General features: G+C 40.7%; 1 protein-coding gene across 7 annotated transcripts in view; it reads left to right on the forward strand.

The window, feature by feature from the left end:
- Nucleotides 1–18,880, forward strand: part of PLEKHM3 (pleckstrin homology domain containing M3) — a 108,345-nt gene that overhangs the window by 52,948 nt on the left and 36,517 nt on the right. For 6 of the 7 annotated variants that reach the window (XR_004498282.1, XR_004498285.1, XR_004498283.1 and 3 more), the window contains exon 7: nt 9,396–9,553. Coding sequence is in view for 3 of the 7 variants with exons in the window: in XM_015634426.2 (XP_015489912.1) it covers nt 9,396–9,553 (158 nt within the window). In the remaining 4 variants the exon portion in view is untranslated. Of the gene's footprint in view, nt 1–9,395; nt 9,554–10,141; nt 13,533–18,880 lie in introns of those variants that run through there. The other variant, XM_015634435.2, reaches the window with a different exon arrangement.

Consider the following 18,880-nt stretch of genomic DNA (forward strand, 5'->3'; position numbering starts at 1 on the left):
GGAGGGCTTGGAGGAACCTTGTCATCCTCTCTGTCTCCTGCTATAAATTGACTTGAACTGTCACCAGTTTGTTTTTCCTCTCCCCCAGCCAATGTAAAACTCCATCTTCACCTTGCCCCCTGCCTGTGTGTGCTTGTCAGAGATTAGCAGTGTTTGCTCTTGACCTTGTATTTCTTCCCCTTCCAAATGCCTGTTTTAGTTAGGGGCTAATTTGTTTAATACTAAATTAAAGTGAAACATTTTCAGGGGTTTACTCCGGAAGGACCGTGAACAGCAAATGGCTCTGCCGTCAGTGCAGACTGCCTGATGCAAACAAGTCAAAGGGGGCTTCTGATTTCTGCTTATTCAAATCTCACTCATTTAGTTTGCTCAACTTTAGTTTGATTTATTTGGCAGTTGGTTTTGTAGGGTTTTTTGGGGGGGTTTTTTTGTTCTTTGCAGTGTTTATTGCAAGGTTTCCTTTTGGGTTGCTCTCTTCCCTGTGTGGGTGATGAGTTAGCACAGCACAGTGTGCACTGGTGTCAGCAGTGGATGAACAGAGTCCCTGGCCTCGCCTGTTCCTGCCCACCCTGCTGTCACCTGTACCACAGGCTGAACAGGCTTTTGGGACAGTGAGGGACCTGTGGAGGGTGTAAAGGGAAGAGGAAGGACAGGGTGGGGTGGTATCACTCTTGCTGTTGGAAGCTGGGATTGTGGCCCATAGCATGCCTGTTGCAACTGAAGATGGAGCTCTTCTAAAGTTACTGCTGAATTATTTTTTAATTTGTTTCATAGCAGTGCACAGTGACTGATTCTCATGTGCATGCACACAAATAGTAAGAGATCATTCTTCCCTTGAATCACCTGTAATTTAAACAAACAAGACAGGCAGTCTGAAAGAGATGACTGGGAGTCAAAATGGAGCAAGGAAAGCCAGCTGACTTGTATATTGCACAAAAGATGGGGCCTCATAACTGATACCTGCCCCTCTGCAACATTTACTTCATGATTATCCTTCCTTCTTCCATTTCCTTTTCCTCTAACTGAAGATTAATTGTGCATTGAAATCATAACAAGAATTTGTGGTGTTAAGAATCTGGCCAACGGAAGAGAAAAAATCCTCAAGGAAATTAGCAGTCCATGAGCATTGTCTCTTCCCTAGATATAAATGACTGGGAACTTCCCAGCCAAGGAATGTTTTTCCTTTATTTTCTCTGTAACTTGCATTATCCTTAGCTAAGCATATTGTAGCTCGCTTGTTTCCAAGTCTGTGTTTTTATCACACAAGTCCTGACCCCACTGAAATCATTGTGGGGCAGAGATTGCATTTACCTTTTCAGCTTTAATGCCCAACTTCCATGTTTAATGAATGCAGAAAATACTGTTTTCCAGTAAATAAATAGATAAAGGCAATCATTGTGTTGTTCCTGCACCTGCAGTCCACTTTTGCTTGTCCTGGCTTGTGACAAAAATTACCTGTGACAGACAAGAGAATTTGTCAGAAAATGGTTTCTGAAATATATGCTGCAATGTAAGGATAGGAGGTAGAGTGTAAAGTAAAGGTAGCTGATTGCAGCAAAAGAGAACTGAGGCAGGCATTAGGAACAACTTTCCAGTTTTTCTGAGAACTGGACTGTTGTGGTATCTCTCTGGTGAGAAGTTTTTAAGTACATCAGACAGTCATTTTGGTTGTGCTAGAGGGTGAGGAACAAACTGGATGTTTCTAAAGGTGTTTCTAGACATGTTTTCTTGTATCATTGGTAGTTCCTTTAAAAGCATATTTCTCATCTGTCCTGGAGGTGAAGAAAGATTATTGAATGTTTAGTTGTCCTCCACAAAGCTTCCACTGGTGGAATTTGGAGGGTAGTGAGCATCCAAGTGGTGAATTGAAGACTGTCTGTTAAAGTTACTGTATCTACCCTTTCATTCAGTCCAGAAGGCGTATTCTCTGTGGTGCTTTGAAGTCTAGGCAAAGCTGGAGGTTACCTCTGAATTTGTTAGGAAAAGGCATGATTCAGACTAGTTGTTTCTGAAGAGGTTGAAAGAAAACAACCAATGGGGGCAGAAGCCTTTTCTGTAGAGGATGGTGGAAAGCTGTGCAGTTGTTGACTGCTCTTTCACATAGCTTCCTTCTGCCAGACATGCCTGTGACATTATTCCTGTGAATTAAAGTACTTTCAATCTCTTCAATTTACATAATTTGGGATCATGAATGAATTTCATGTCCACCACCCTTTCTGTTTTCTAAGTGCCTCTTGGCCTTTCATGTCTCTTCTGCATTGCGTCAGTGCCTCCTGGCAAGTTCTGTCTATGTCTGTCTCTCCAATAGAGCCAAATGTGCGTCTGGCCTTGAGAAATAATCATAAATTTTGTTCTGTCAGGAGAGGCCAGGACAATCCAGTTTAGATTTGAACCTGTAGTTCAAGGTGTTTTAGGGATTTCATATCACTTAACCCATACCCTCCAGGCATCACTTGTGTCTGACATGTAGATCAGACTGGAGGAGTAAGAGGAACAGATTGCTCAGTGCTTCAAAAGAAGGTTATGAGGCAAACCTGTGCCTTTAAAGAGAGTGCCTTCTAATAAATGTTATCTGCAGAGAAACACACCAGCCCCTGCAAAAGTAGTTAATGTTACTGCTTTAGTGTTGGCTCATAAAACAACTTTATCGCCTCTATGACGATAATGATTAACAAGCTGATTTACAAGGGTGGGGTCACAAAGCCATTTGGCAAATTTAGCTTGTCTCACAGTGGCAGGAATACAGAACATGAGTTTTACAGTATTTTTACCACTTTACCTGGAATACTTAACTCTGGTGTCCAGGCTCTTGTGCAGAGCAGTAGCAGCAGGTTCTCCTTTATGAGGCTAGTAACCCGAGTTTCTTCCAGTGCTTCTGATTCCTGAGGTAATTGCAGGTCTTGATCTGAGGACTCGGAGCACTGGGGAAGTTTCACAAGTTGTCATTTCAGTGTTTATTCCCTGATCACTTAGCCACAGTGAAGTGACAGTGTTTACAGACATACTGTTACATGATGCCCCTGGTTGATTGCCCCTTGTGCCAGAGCTGGCAGAATATCTGTCCAAAGATGTGTGTAGATTTATCTTCCTGCTCTTAGATTCTGGATAGCTTCTGTTAAAATATCTTTCATCTGTTGAGTCTCCATTATCTTGGATCTTAGTAAAGGATTTTTTTGTTTAGACTGTGTCAGATTTTACTTTTATTATCATATGGTTGGAATTACTCAGAGAAGCAAATTTAATTTAAAATTATTTTAATCCAGAAATGCTTTTTGTGGTTGTAATATACAATGACATTCACCGTTGAGAATCTAGACTTCTTAACCTTGGCAGCTCCTCACATTGAGCAGAACAGTGTATCTGAAAGCTCAGCAAGCTGTATTCCTTTTACTGTCTGTTCTGACAGTCCCAATGTAGGTGATCAAAGGTATTTATGATCTCCATGCTATGTAAACATCTACTGCACTTTTAGAAGTTGGTAAAAATGCACAGACAGGGTAGGAGTTTTGATGACTCTCACTCAAATTCACAGCATAGACTGCTGCAGGGATGCAGATCTTACTCAGTACCTTTTGCTTCTTATCTAACATTGCTGACAGGAGTCCTGCCCTCAAAATAAAACACTCACTGCCCTCAGAAATGTCTGAAAACTGTGCTGCTTTTTCTTTCCTGTCCAAAAAGTTCATAATGTCTGTTAGACTTCAATACTGATTTATGTGGCCATGATGCAAAGTTTGGTTATTTCTGTGGCCCTGATCTAATAGGTGGGTGGAAGGCTATTGCAGGTGTTACTTGAAGTACCTAGTGATTACAGCTAACTCATTTGTCCTTCTGTTTCTACATACCTCTCCTAGTTCTTGATAAAGTTGTTGGGATATTACCTCTATGGAAATGATACAGACTGAGTTAGGAGGGATCTTCCATGCTTGCTTTGTCTAATCAATATTTTATTGCTTTTCAGTTAGTCCCAGAAGCTTCTGTTAATGTCTTTTGTAATTTGAACAACTCTCAGGATCTGGAACAAACTCTAATTCTGTAATAGGGTTTATTTATGCCTAGTTTTTGGTCTTACTCTGTTTCCCAAACAGAAAGTTACTACAAGTCATGAGTTTAGGTCGCCATCTCTCTGGGCTAAAACTCTTAACAGACTTGAGAAGTTCTGCCACTGTTCCTTTGACCACTTTTCTAGTTTGGTTTTTAATATGAAAACATACATTGCAACACCATGCTCTCTACATTGCTCTCCCATGGGACTAGTTTGTGCAACCCTCCTTCATGCTGGTAAGTAGGTTCTCATACAAGGAGTTTTTGTTGACTGAGCAGGGAAGACAGAATGACTTGACTTCTCTGCTGTGTGTAATGGGGGCTTGTGCTACATAGAGGCACAGCTGGGTCTGGGCAGTGGGGCCTCAGAGGTAGACCTCTGGAACTGCTGTGCTCAGCCCAGGCAGCCAGGAGGAGGGATGGAGTCAGGGCAGAGCTGGAAGTCAGCGTGTGTCAGAGATGAGGGGACTGCCTCTCCTCCAGTGCAGGGCACTGCTGTGGGCTCACAAATGTGTTGTGAAGGTCAGACACAGGGACACTGGTCACAGGCCCCTGGGCAACACCTGCTGCTTCTGGAAGTTGTCTGTGAAGAAGAGCCCTGTTGTGTACATAGTGGGCCACCGTGGAGGGTTTCTCTGGCTTGGTGGGTGCTCTGGTCTATGGCCTTTGCAGTTCTTGTTCTCTGGGGACAGATGGCTGCCCATTTATTTGTGAAAACATCACCTTGATAGCTGAAGGGAACCATAAGTAAGTTCCAGCTTTTGACTAGAAGGATCAGGAAACCTCTGAGGGTGAGCAGCCCTCCTGACAAATGGTTTAACTTTGACTGATCACACATTGCCCTCATAATCATATAAATGTGTATCCAAAGGGACTTGTACCATAGCCACTGCTGCCTTTTATCTTCTGTCTTCCTGGTGCATCAGGAAACACATAACCCAGTGCATGTGTCCTGTCTTCCCACTGTACAAGACTCTCACAGCCTTTGCCAACACTGGCTTGTCTGCTGGTGTTTGGCAGTCCCTGTATTTTCCCCTCACCTCACTTATTCTGAGCAATTGTTTCTTCAGAATTATACTGCTCCCCAACCGAACACAAAGATATACCAAGAAGAAAATTTGATTTACCTTTATTCATATATAATATATATTGTATGTGTATTATACACACACACATATTATACATTGACTTGTATGTGAAGCCTCTGTTTCAGAAGTCATCTAAAATAATTGTGCCACCACCCTTTCAACACATGTTCAGATACTTGTACCCCTTCTGTTTCTCCCATTGCTGCAAACAAGTCTCTGCCTTCCCCTCTTGCTCTTTAGTACAGCTTGAGCTTTCCCAAGCCATGTGCAGGAGGCTGGGCAGTGGGGCAGGTAGCTGCTCTTGCTGGATTTCCTGGTTTCTTCTCTCTTCTTGACAGCCCTGGCCCCTGCAGCCAATCTCTGGCCAGAGGGATGCTCTGCAGTGTGGGCAGGGAACCTGTATGGGAGGCTCCTCCAAAACATAGCTTGTCACATTTCAGGTGGGAGATATGTGGCAGTTACTGTAAAAAGCAGTGTTTGCTTTGCTGGTTTAAATTGTAAGTGCTTGGAGGGCAGGGCCTGTCTTTTATGTATGTACATGTGGGTGTGTATTTTTATACAGTTCTTACTGGGACACACACAGGAGCTGCTGTGTGCAAAGCCATGGCTTTCTGTCTTGTGGAAGCTTAGAGAAATGTTTTTCCTGATCCAGAGAGATGAATAGTGATTCTGATATGAATACTGGGGCTGTTCAGAGACATAGCTTGCTTTGGACTTCTGGACACAACTGGTTTTTTTTTTGTTGTCACCAAGTAGTGTACCCCAATGTATTCTGGGTACAGCAGTGATAAGCATAGCCTGTGTCCAAAGTGATGTTGGAATGGACTCCTTGACCAGTTAAGGAAGAAAAAGCTGCATTGTACCCTCTGTCAATTGCTGGCTTGGATGCCATCATTGATCACCTTTCACCCATAGTTTTGACCAATTGAACAGCTGCTTGCTCTACAAAGAGTTTGGATTAGAAACAGACCTTGCTCTTTATGTGTGCTGTCAGTGGAAGAGAATCTGATCTCAGCAAAATTTTAATTTAATCTTGATGCTTTTTTATTTTTAAGAGGCAGACATATATTTTTAAGCCTTTGCCAGGTGTGTGCTGAGACATGCCCTATGTTAAAGAGAGGGTGAAAATTTTGGTTTCTCTTCCTTTGGCATACTCTTAATGTAGTTTTGTGCTAAATTGCCACACTTCTGAAACATGATGTACTTTACTGCAGCTTGTAGTGTGTGATTTCAGTTTCTCTATTTTGTAAACTTATTTTGTAAACTGAAATGTTCTTAGGAAAGGTTCAGGTCAAAGCTTGGGAGCAACTCCAGCAGTGAGAACGGACGTGTGTTGGATTAGACTGCATGGGGGCTGTGAAGTCTCCGTCACTGAAAGGCTTTAGGAACAGATACAGCTGTAAAGAGTGATATAAGTATTAGTGGCTCTGCCAAGACAGCCTCTTGAGGTCTTGCTTTTTCTCCCATAATTTCCATGATACCTGGATAATGCATTACATTTGACTATCACACTTCTTATTCTTTAATCACTTCTTTTTCCTTGAAACTCAAAATCAGATTCTAGCAACAACTGGGAGAAGATCCTGGGACTCTTCCATTATGGTTCCGGGATGTCTAAACTGACAGACTCTGGACCTCTGGCAGTCACAGGAGAAGTTTTAAAACCTTTGATGACATGTTCTGTGCTCCTTTTCCCAAGCCATAAAACACTCACTGTGAAACTGTTACCACAAAACAGTGAGTAGACAGCAAGTAGACATGGGAGAGCAAGTAGAAATCTTCTTTCTGCTTGCCTAGCATAAATGGAGATGAGGATTTTATTCTTACTAGCTACAAACAAGAATGAGAGAAGGCTGCAAGGAAAAATCATCCTGTGCACAGCCTTGAGGTCTCTGATGAAACAAAATAACACAATTTACAGATGCTAAAACCAGTGATAACGTTGATTTGATGCTGCTTTTTGTCTTCCTTCTATAATACAGTAAAATGGCCTGTAATTCACATTGCAAAATTGGCATGCATGGCTCTTTGAAGATATCATCTTCCTTGTATGTCTGTGGTGGCCAGAGTAACAAGCCCACCCACTATAGTGCTACAGCAAACCATACAAATAAATAAATAAAGAGGGACAAATGACACCATCTCCTCAGGGCAGCTGCCCACTCAGTGTGTCTTGCTTAGGTTGTGCACTCTTCAGCACAGGAAAGCTTTTGTTCCTTGTAGTTTTAAATTCACCCCCAGTGCATAGGAAGGCAGCAGATTATGATAATTGTGTTTATTACATTATAAAAAATGTTAATTCAATTCAGAGATTTAACTTCTACATTGTTGCTGACAGTGACATTAGTTTAGATTTAGAGTTTGTTTGTAATCTTTAGACTGGCATTTTGAGCTGGGCATTTGTGGCCTGAGGTGACTGCTATAGCATGAACATTCTCTGGAAGATTTGTATGCATTGTGGTCTTTATTATCTTTGTATGTGTATTTCATCTATTAGTGCCTAAGTGGGTTTTTTGAGACTGATTGTAGCTTTTTCACTAGCTGGGTGGCTTCACTGTTTCTTTCTTTCTGTTTATTGAATATTGTCAACTTCCGTGTCTTTCCCCTGCTCCCTGAAAGCCCCTTGTTTGACTTTCAGACCCACTCTGTAACTGTGCAAAATATTCCTTCCTTCAAAATGAAAAACAAACCCCAGCCTAGGGGAGCTAAATTAGCTTCTGACCATCTGTTTAGAAGGTTAGCAGTATCACTGCCTTGAACTATGGCTTCATTTTTGTATTTCATGCAGCAGCTTCTCTGCGTTGTTTATGTTGTGGTTGAAGGGGATCTTCCTATACCAGGATGCAATAGGAACGTCATTTTTCCTCTGACATGAGCAGATGTCCTATCTGCAGTAGTAGCAATAACATTGCTGCTTCCTGTTGTTGCAGGTGTTGTTAGCCGGAGCTGAAGGCAAAGAAGGGGCACATTTCAGCCTGTGCCATCAACACCAGCACGCCCCATGCACCTTCTTTTCTAGGTGTGCTTGTTAGTAGTGGCTTTCTTGGTTAGTGGGCAGAATGTTGCCCTGGAAGACAAATTTGTTTCCTTACTACCTGGCATTTGCTTCCAGACACTCTGTTGTTCTTCTTTGCCTTGATATCTCTGCTTTCTCTAGATTTGTTTACACTAAACCCAAATTACAAGTGGTGTATTACCATATTTAGAGAACTGAGTCTGACACTCATTTAAGTGTAAAACTCCCCACTCTTGGGTTCCAGGGCATAGCCCCATGTAAATCTTCAGTCAGCAATTACTGCATTCTTTTTCCTTTTTGCAGGAGGTTGCTATCAAATCCCATGACACATTTCTATCACTAATCTGGCAAGCTGCCATTCAGACCACAGGAAGCCCAGGAGAGAAGAATATGCACTTCGGGCCTTATTCCATCTTCATTATTCCCTACAGCCGCAGAATTCCTTAAAGTCTCTAGAAGTTTGATCTGAATGGAAAGTATTTTGCCTGAATAGCACCCCTTATTGAGGCATTGTCTCCAAGTCACAAATTTAGATGAGTGTTGTGGTTAGCAGCTTAAGGTATATGGCCTAGTCATTTTTTCCACACCAACATGAGGAGTGCTAATCACTTCTAATGGTCTAGCAAGATTCTCTGGGGCTTCTTGATTTGAGAGCTGGACACTAAAGGGAAAAAAAAAAAAAAAACAACAAATTCCTCTTCAAGACTTTACTTAAGAAGTTATTCATTTTGGCAAAGAGTAGAACATTATATTTGAATAGTTTTCAGTGGGAAACACAGTCCTAGTAAAGGACTAAAACCAGGACTCCGTTCACGAAGTACATGCAAAAACTTGTACTTTGAAGGTAAAGAAACAAAACCAAAACTGTGATATGTGCATAAAAAGTAAGAAGAAGTGAAAATTGTAAGGCAGTATTCATAGCTGTCAGATAATGGGAAGCCTTAAACTCGTTTCCTATTTACTACTTTGTGCCCTATTGTATGACTGCATTGTTGCACTTAAAATAACTACTAATATTCTGTTATTGCTGTGTAGACACTTAGAAAGAGATACTAAGTTAGTTTTCATGTTCAATTCATTGCTGCTTCATTGACTACTATTATCACTTGTGTTTTCATGGATCTATGTTTGTTGGGAAGTAACTCTCCTATTGTTTTAACCAACAGCATGTATTTCTGTAGTAATAATGCCTTAGGGCATTCTGGTTGTTTCTGGGGGGTTCATTCAATATTGCCTTTTCATTCCAGGTTATTGAAGGAAAGCTGGCTCCTTTCTTGGGGAAGGTGATCAAGTTTGCCACCTCTCATGTGTACAGCTGCAGCCTTTGCAGCCAAAAGGGTTTCATCTGTGAGATTTGCAACAATGGAGAGATCCTTTACCCCTTTGAGGACATTTCTACAAGCAGGTACTCCAATGTGGTAATGTCAGTCATACATTTGATTTGAGTGTTAAAGCCTTGAGGACTCTCAGCCTCATGACCTTTCATTTAAATAATTAGGGACTGGATTCCACTAATGCACATTTCTGAGCAGTACGGTAGATTGCTGCTCCAGAGAGGCCACCATGAGCAAGTGTGGAAACAAATGAGAAGTGCTACTTCCCAAAGCCCTGTAAGTCTCAGAATAGATGTTCAAAAGGGGAAGAGCCCCCAGTATCATCACACAGTGTGATTTATCCAAAGCTCTTCTGAGTTTGCAAAGTGTCCTGAAAAGCCAAATTACTTTTCTGGAGTGATCACAAACATCTTTCTGTTCTCTGGTATCACTGGGCCCATAATGTACAGCAGTCAGCCATTATAAAACAATAACCATCCATTCTGAAGTGTCTTCCCTGTGAAATGTTATGGCTAGTTCTCTGCTCTTTGTCTGCTTATTCCTTTGTTCCTGTATATGCAAGATTTCATATTTTTTAACGATATTGCTATTCTCGGGTGGCAACAAACTAAGTATAAGTGTATGCGAGTCCTGAACTAAACAATAAAACTTTATTTCAGATCATGTAGAGTACTGGATGCCAGATCAGGGACAGGAGTCACATGGAAAACCTAGAAGCAAAATGCAGGAAACCAAAGCAGACTTGGCAACACAGCAGTGTTACTACTTTTTTTCAGTAGTGTCTTGAAAGTGTTCCTTCTTGAATAAAGGAGATACATTTTTTTCCACCCTTAACAGAAAGACAGTAAATGTGACAGCACAGCATTCCTCCACAGATAAGTATTTTTTTGGGCTGTTTCAAATACAGTCATTGTAGTTTGTTCTCCAAAGTGTTAATTTGAAAGGGAAAAAAACCAAGGACCCACATTTGGAAACAATCAGGACCAGCCTGTTAAAAAGGTTTGTTAAGAATCTGGTTTCCCTGCATGCACAAAGATGTTAAATTACAAGTAACCAAGGACTACTGTTAAGGGATTTTCAGTCTGATCTCAGTTTCAAAGGTTGTTTGCACATTGTTTTTCCAGAGTCTTATTCTAAAAAATGTATTGACAAAGCAGTGGATAAAAGCTAAACAAGGTGTGTTGCTGAGTTCTATAAATGGTTTTTAAGAAAGAATGCATCTAGGGTGCATGGTGAGGTAGGCTGAGTTAAAAAGAAAGACTAGGATGGCATAAAACATAAGCTGTCTCTTGAGACTGTATAAAAGGTGATTGAAGATATTCCCAAAAGATTAATGAGGATGTGAAGGAACATTTGGGAATACAAGTTTACATTAAAAATTGATTTGTCTGGGGGATTTTTGGTCACAAAAACATTATTGGGTGTATATTGTTTCCCTGCCCTTCAGCTGAGCTCAGACATACCTTGCAATTACAGAGTTCAAAACCCTCTGGAATTGAATAGAATTTGTCAGCAGTTCAAGCCAACAGAAGCTGCTCTAGCTCCTGTGTTTATGCGAGTTAGAAGCCAGAAAGGAGTTGTGTTCATGTTTAACAAATGTGAAGTTATGGTTGATGTCATGCCAAAGATAGCAGTCTTTGTTAATGGTTTTAATTAAAACACAATAAGCATGAAAGGTTCTCCGATATTTCTCTTCCTTATTTTTTCATTCTGCTTACTCCTTTTGTATTCCTTATAACTTAACTTTGTTTTTATCCCCAGCATTTTCTGTTTCCCTTCCTAGTTAGTTTTCTCATCTCATTACCACACATGCACCTATGTGAACTAACCAGATTATTTCAGTTCCATATTTTTGCTCTGGAGGCAAGTTATGCCAACAGAGGAGCTTGTACACTTTACTGTGCAGCTCCATCAGCTCCAAAGCAGTGCAGGAAAAGCCACTAGAGGGATTTTGTGTTTGTTTCCATCTCTTGAAGATGAGAGAGATTTCTAAAGCAGGTGGAGCGACCACTAATAAGACAAATTTAAGGTGAGGAGGCTAGTTAGAAATAGGGAGATGTACAGAGCAACCTGTGGAAAATGGAGTGGCAAGTCCTAAAACATCCATGTGAAGACTTGCAATGATACCTGAAAATTCTGATGACGTGTTCAGCTTTCCTTGTCAGTTGTCATACAGAGCTCTGAGTAAACAGCTCAGATTTGTGATTTAGTTGTACTATCTTGAGTCCACAGTGTACAGAGATAATTGGCTACAACTCCCTTTTCTCCATCCTGGTTTTCTGGAATTGCTATCTACAGCATAGTATTCATATTTTGTACACAATACTAGACTGTCAGGTACCCTGGCTGAAGCTAGTGAGTCGAGGAGGAAAGAGCTGCTGAACACTGAAGACCATGTTTTCCTTTTTGCATTTGAATGTTTGTTTACTCTTGAGCTATTAATTCTACCCTCAAACTGGGCTGTTAATTTAGAAATATTCAAAAGTGGGTGCATGACATCTTTTGCAGACTTCAGCTCTTTGCTGCTTGCTTAAAAAGTGAAGCCTGCTTTTTTGTGTGTGTATGTATATATGTATATGTGTTGAGCTGGCATTTGGTTTTTTTGGCAACCACCCTGACCTTTCTTGCTCTTTAAGAGTGACAGCTGTCAGAGTGGCCATTACAGTTCCAAGGGATTCTCAGTTGGCTGTTCACTTTCCATCCTCATGGTCTCATAGGTCAGCTTTGAGGTGAAGAGATTTTTTCTCTCCAAAATATTTTCAGCAGTTTTTGGCACAGAGTTCAGCAGGAATTTATGAAGGATGGATATTCTTTAGATAGATACAGCTGAGAGAAAAGGAGGGCCCCTCTTGAGGGCTGGAGTTTCTCTTTGGTCTGGTTATTTGCTTGAGAGTCATTTTTGTCAGTCCTTGGGCAAACAGAGTGAATACCTGGGTTATGCACTCCCCAGGGTTTGAATACACATATATTACATACCCTTCTCTCACTAATCAGTGTGACACATTCCTTTGTTGGCAAACGGTTCCAAAACAAACACAATCAGTTCACTTAATTAGCGGGTCTGTGGGCTGTGCTTGGCAGGCTCTTTACATCCCGCTCAACAATACAGCGCAACAGTTTGCTGCCTTGAATGTAAGGGTGGGCTCACAAAGTCATAAGCTTTCTAATGATACATCCTTTCTCTGGCTTTTCTTGGGAGGTGGCCATTCTGTACAGATCTTAATGAAAGCTGTGAGTCAGCAGTTAAACAATTTCTTGAAAATTGTCCTATCCTTTTGATGCCTCTTCCAGTCAGTTTGATTCTTCTGTCCCTTATTTCCCTCTTTTCTGTCTTACTCATATTTATATAACATTTAATCAGGGTTCCTTCAAAATTTCACAATTTCACCTTGTTTTTGAAGGCCTTTAAATCATGAAAACTATTTAAAGCCTCTTGAATTAACTGCATATTTCATGGACCAAATTTTCAGCTCATGTAAACTCTGAGAGCTCTGCTTTTGCTGGAGTTCTGGCAACTTAAACGAACTGCACATCTACCTCCTATTTTATTTCTTGGACTATAATTGCCCTGGGCTTAAATTTAGTGTGTAAACATATAAAATGATCATATTATATCACTTATTTTATATTTACATGTGTTGTGCAATGGCTTTAAATATCCTTGGCAGTAATAGCTTGTTAGAGCTATCCTTGCCTATTAGCAAGCAGGCACCTCCCTTCAAGTTGCTCTGATTTTGTTTGTTCTTCACTAATGTGGGGAAAAGGTTTTGTGTCTTTCTCCTAAAATTAAAAAAAGACCAACAATCAAACAACAGAAGTGAAGTCTGTGTAGTGGCACTGTTGTCTATAGTAGTGGCTGTATTTGTTTTATAACTTAAACCAATTTTTAACAATTTTAAAATCTCTAGGAATACTGAGAAAATTACCTTTGGAATGAGAATAGAATTCATTAAAACATGTTTTCTGTCACATCAGACAATTTAGCAATCATGGTTATGATTAAGATTATTTTATGTTACCAAGTTAATAAAGTTTTGGTCTTACCTGTCATCATCCTAGTGATTACTTTCACAGGCAATTAAATTTGTTGTGTTTTGCTGGTAAAGTTACTTGACTGTTAAGAACAATTTAGTCCATTCCTTTCCTTTTATGTGCTGACTGTAGATGTATGTGAACCATGGAGAGTTGCTCTTTTGTGTTCATATTCATTTATCAAGGCTAAACTGTTTTCACTTTGCTAAGTTAATTTGTTCTGCTGATCAGTTAAGACATGTAGACCTTTTAAGATACAAACCAGAAGGCCCGAGTTTAAAATAGACGTGCCACAGAACAGGCTTGACTATATCAACCAGCTTGGATGCCTCCATAATCTTTGGCCACCATCCTGATAAGACCTGTGAATGTACTTTGCACATAGTGACAAGTCTTACTGAAGGCTCTGGGGCTGAGCATGCCAAAGTCTCTGCAGAGTTAGAGCTTACAGTGTTATGGATGCTGTGTCACTGGACAAATGCAACTTTGAGCATTTGGGAGAATGTTAAAGATAGATGTTAGGTAGAGACTGAAATCGTAGCATACAACATTTGCAGGAAATGCCTTGGCACAGGTCAAAGGCATCACTCAAAGTACATAATTTTCCCTCTTGGTTTGATTGGTTTGTCTTATGCTAGAAAGCCTTTTCCCAGGCCCGGCTCACCCGAGTTGTGCCAGCAGTTTAGTACCTAATTTTTGAAGGAGCTTAACTTATCGGATGTTGATAGCTAGTTCAAAGAGCTCTGAAGTGATCTGCTCAGCACTTCTTTGAGGAAATGTAGGCACCTAAGTAGATGTTAAGTTCTCTTGGTAATTTAATTTCACCTGAATCTATCAAAACTGATCAAAATCTTCTGGCCCAGATTATCCTGTTTTCATTTGTGCAGGGTAGCACAGTAATATTATCTGGAATATGTAAACAGAAAACTAAAGTATACCAGCTTTTTCATCAAGTGTTGTCTTTTGCAACTTAACTAGCTTTAGAGGTTGGTTTTACTTGCCTTATATTTTAACTAGAATGTTCAGTCAATGTCATATTAGTGCCAACTTCCTTGCATTCGTTTACTGTGTGGGCATCCCTCACTAGGCAGGCTACTTGCATTGGTTCCTAGGCAACTGGAATAATATTGCTGCACGTGTGTGTCAGGCATTGATTGCCTTCAGGGCTTTTTTTGTGTTGTAAGTGAACACAGGCTAGTCGTTTTTCCTTTTCTTTGTGTTCTGCTAAAGGCTCGAAGTTTGAAGGGCCTGCCTGTGATATTCACAGCTGAGCAATTCAGAAATGCTTGCAGACAGGCACATGTGCATAGTGTGGGATGGTGATCATGCTGGAATCCCCAGGCAAGGCTTACTTCAACCAGTGTGGTTTGCTCTGTGGGGTTTTTTAATTGGCAAGTCACAGGTGGTTTAGTGTTTTGGATGCTTGGGGAATGTTTAGCATCATCTAAGGAAAACATAAGGAGTAACTCCATTGTATCCTGCTTTTACTCTGCATGGCAAGAAAGAAGAAACTGAAGTTTACTCAGTGAAGGGTTGAGCCCTAAATCAAATCCTTGCTGAAATTTGTTTCAAGGGATTATTCACTTGACCAAATCTATGCAAGGTCTGGCACAAAGGAAGTGAGTTTTTTAAATGAAAAGCTAATAGGTAAAATTAAAAAAGAAAGGGTAGTGGGTGAATATGACACTGCAGTGAAACAGGGGAGCTCTTTGCCCTTCTCAGCTCTGCTAGGGACCCCTGGCTGGCCTTGAGCAAGCCAGTTCACCTCTGGCTCCCTGTTATGAGGTGGGAATGATGGTACATCTGGTACAGCCAACCCACGTGCATGGCACCGAAGGTATCCTGATAAACCCTGTTGGTTCCAGCAGCTTCATCCCACTTTTGTACCAGTCACATCTGTGAGTCTGTCAGCCAGCAGGGTTCCTACAAGACGAAAACCCTGTCTTTCAGATGACATCCTGGGCCACCTGTTGATCATCTCTGCTTCATTTTGTCCATTTAAGGTGAAAGGTCTTTGAGGTCTCTTTGTGTTGTACCTCCCACTTCGGGCACCTGATTCTGCTCAGGGGCACTTAATGGTGGTGCAGTATGGAGGAGAAATATGACCATAATCAATGGGTTGTGCAGGATCTAGAATTACTTGAGCTATGATCCTGGAAAAAAATAGATGGGAAGCATGAAAAGATCATGCCAGAATTTACCATTTACTAAATATTGATATGTTATAAATGCCCAGACCTAATGGGAGATACTAATATTGGCATTTCCTCAGCATACAGTGAATGATTATATGCTTTTAATGTAGAAAGACTTTTCTTTTGTAACTAGTAATGATAATAATAAGAGCATTATAATGCCTGTCTGGCTGTGGAGAGCTTTCCAGTGCAATAGAAATTATTTAGAGGATTGAATAATTCTCTGTGGGTTTTTTACTCCATACAAGTAAAACATCCTTAAAACATAAAACACCCCCCAAAGTCTTAACAGAAATTGAGTTAGGTCAGGAAAGAGGAAAAAAAAAAAAGAGAAAACACCAAAATAGAGAGGAAGCTATTTCAGCTGCCTTCTTAGAAGACTGCAAGTCTGTGTGAAAACAACATGCAATGTTCACTAAGTCTTCAAATACTGTTTGAAAAATAGCAAGATGCTATTAATGTGCAGTGTCACAATATCATTCATTAAAGAAGGAAACATGAAAGGCCTGAATGGCTATGGGCTCATCAGCTTATTATCAGTAGTGAATAGCATTCTCACAAAGGATGTAGGGACTTTTTGGCCTGCAGACAAAGAATAAGTCAGGATTCAGAAATAGCACCTGAACTGTGAATTACCTATGACAACGACAAGGGTTAAGGGAAAGATAAGTAAGTGTAGTGAACTATTAAGTGAGCCTCTTAAAGGCTACAAAATATATTTTATTTCTCCAGAGAAATAAAATCATTTTGATATACTGAGGCTTGAAAACAACAAAAAACCCTATGAAATTCACATGTGGAGATAAAATCAGATCTCAGGATTAACTAGGAAGCAATCTGCTTGTAATATTCTAAAAAGGAAGATAATGTTGGTGGAGTTTTCAGTTTCACTGGAGAATCTCTCACAGTGAGGTTAGAAATGCTCAACCAGTTGGCATTCCAGGGCCAGTTTAGACTGACTGTATTTGATGTGAGGAAAAGCAAAGCTGTGCAGGTAGCTTGGGGTAGTATAGCTCCACCACTTTAAAAGGAGTAACTTGCCAGTTGCAGGAAGGCAGAGCAAGATCAGCATTGCCCCCCTGCCCTGGTGACTGTCTTTGTCAGTGAGGGGGACACAAGCATGCAGTGAAGGCTGATATTGGTGTCCCCCCTTGTTCCTGTGCAGAGCTTGAGGCAGCTTTGTTCTCCAACTCAGAGCACCCTTCCTTCAGGCTGCTACTGCTTTGTTGTCATCTGCACCCCTTGGCTGGGCTCAACATTGACCAGAGAAGGCAGAAAATAGATCTTCAGAGCAGCAGTCAGGGGTGGGGGGCACCAGAATGGACCAACAATGGCAGCAGTGGGTGCCCATGCAGTGACTGTGAGATCAGGGCTGGCTGTTTGCTTTGCCTTTGCTTAGTGCCTGACACTGTGGGGTCCTGGGCAGGGATTCAGCTACTGCACCAGCTCTAATGAATAACAGTTCAGACAGATTTTCTCTCTGTTTTGATTCTGAGTGGTGGGGAAAAAAATTTGTTAATCTTTTCCACTGATCTTATTTCTGAAAAATTAATTCATATTAATTTGAACACCATAAGTCTTTGTGTGCTCTGCTGATTGCCTTTGACTTGAGAGAGCAGGTGTGCTGGCTTCTCTCTCATCCTGCTCAATCCATTTCAGTAGCAATTTCTGATAGATTTTGTCATTTCCATGCATGCTGTAGAGAAATATTGGGCTAGCAGGGCTAGCATAGGGAGTCACGACTGAGAGCACAAAATTACACTCCTCATCAATCATTACCCTCTAGCAACTTCCAGGGCACTGTAAACTGTTGACTAACAAGGTAGAATTAACTTGATAAAATCACCATTAGTGTCAGTTCAGAGTGGTGTCAAGTTTTAAAGACACTGCCTTCTTCTGTCTCTTCTTTGCCCATTAGCATGTCTGTTTGTGGAGATCCCAACCCAGCAAAGTACAGAAGCACACTTAATGGAAGGCAGATCAGTAATCCCAAAGAGATCAGTGGGATATGAGTCCTAAGCATGTGTGCATGTGCTTCAGTGGATAAGGGCAATAACACACTCTGTGAGCATAGAAATTGTAAATATCTCTGCATGAGCCAGTTTCTTGATTCAAAGCCAGATTTAGACTGTAGCTGGCCTGAGCAATCCAACAGTCAAGTTTTACTGCAAGAGAGCATAGAAGCCAGTAGATACATACTGCTTTATACTTAGTCTTGTTCATCTGCCTTTTCTTACTCATATTTGAGTTTTATCAGTTTATGCTAGTTAGAAATGTGCCTCCTTAAATCTCTACACAACCTTCTCAAAGCTCTGCAATTATTCAAATTTAGGCCATGTTTGGACCCATGCATGAAACTTCAAGTGCAGCCTTCAACTTCATAGTGCAAATTTCAGGCGCAGGAACAGTTTTTTTAAAAGTTACAGGTGAGATGCAGCCAATATAGCTAACAGGTTGTGTTAGCTTATGGACTTCTCTCAGTATTGTCAGACCACATGCCTTATGGCTTCTCACTTTTTAGGGGTTACTTTCTTCATGTTTTCAATTTCCTTCACAGTCGTGAAGACAAGAACCCTTTTTCTATGAAAAAGAGGTTCAAAGCAAACCATAAAAAAAACCCACTAAAGTTATAACAATGCGCACTTTAATTCTTTTATAGTCATTTGACTACAACAGCTGCAAGAAAGGAAAAAAAAGTGCAAGGCATTTCAAAATGTCCTACAGAATCACCAAGGGTGACCAACACCCATTGTTTGTGTTTCATGTTTTGTTGCTTTTATTTGATTATCCAACTGAAATCTAAGACTTTTTACCCCCGACAGTCCTCCTTTTACTTTTTCCTTTACAAAGCTGTAGTGACAACTTATCACTACAGATAGTTGGTTGCACTGAAAGGCTGAGAATGCCCAACTGTTCAGTTGTAGCCCACTCATGATCACCAAATGTTTCATTGCTCAGCATCTGTCTGCAGCTGGGGCTTGATCTGCTGTGACATTAAGTTCATTGCCTCACAATGCCCCAAAAGTAAACCAGTCATCTTGTTTGAGCAGTTGATTTGTTTGAAGTCTTAATGTTGCATATGAGAAGAGAACAACACAGCTTTGAATGCCAGAATCAGCTCAGAGCAATGTGTTGATCAATTGATCAACATAGATCAATTGTGTTCATCTA

The sequence above is a fragment of the Parus major genome, chromosome 7 (assembly GCF_001522545.3).
Source record: "Parus major isolate Abel chromosome 7, Parus_major1.1, whole genome shotgun sequence".
NCBI classification, from domain to species: Eukaryota; Metazoa; Chordata; class Aves; order Passeriformes; family Paridae; genus Parus; species Parus major.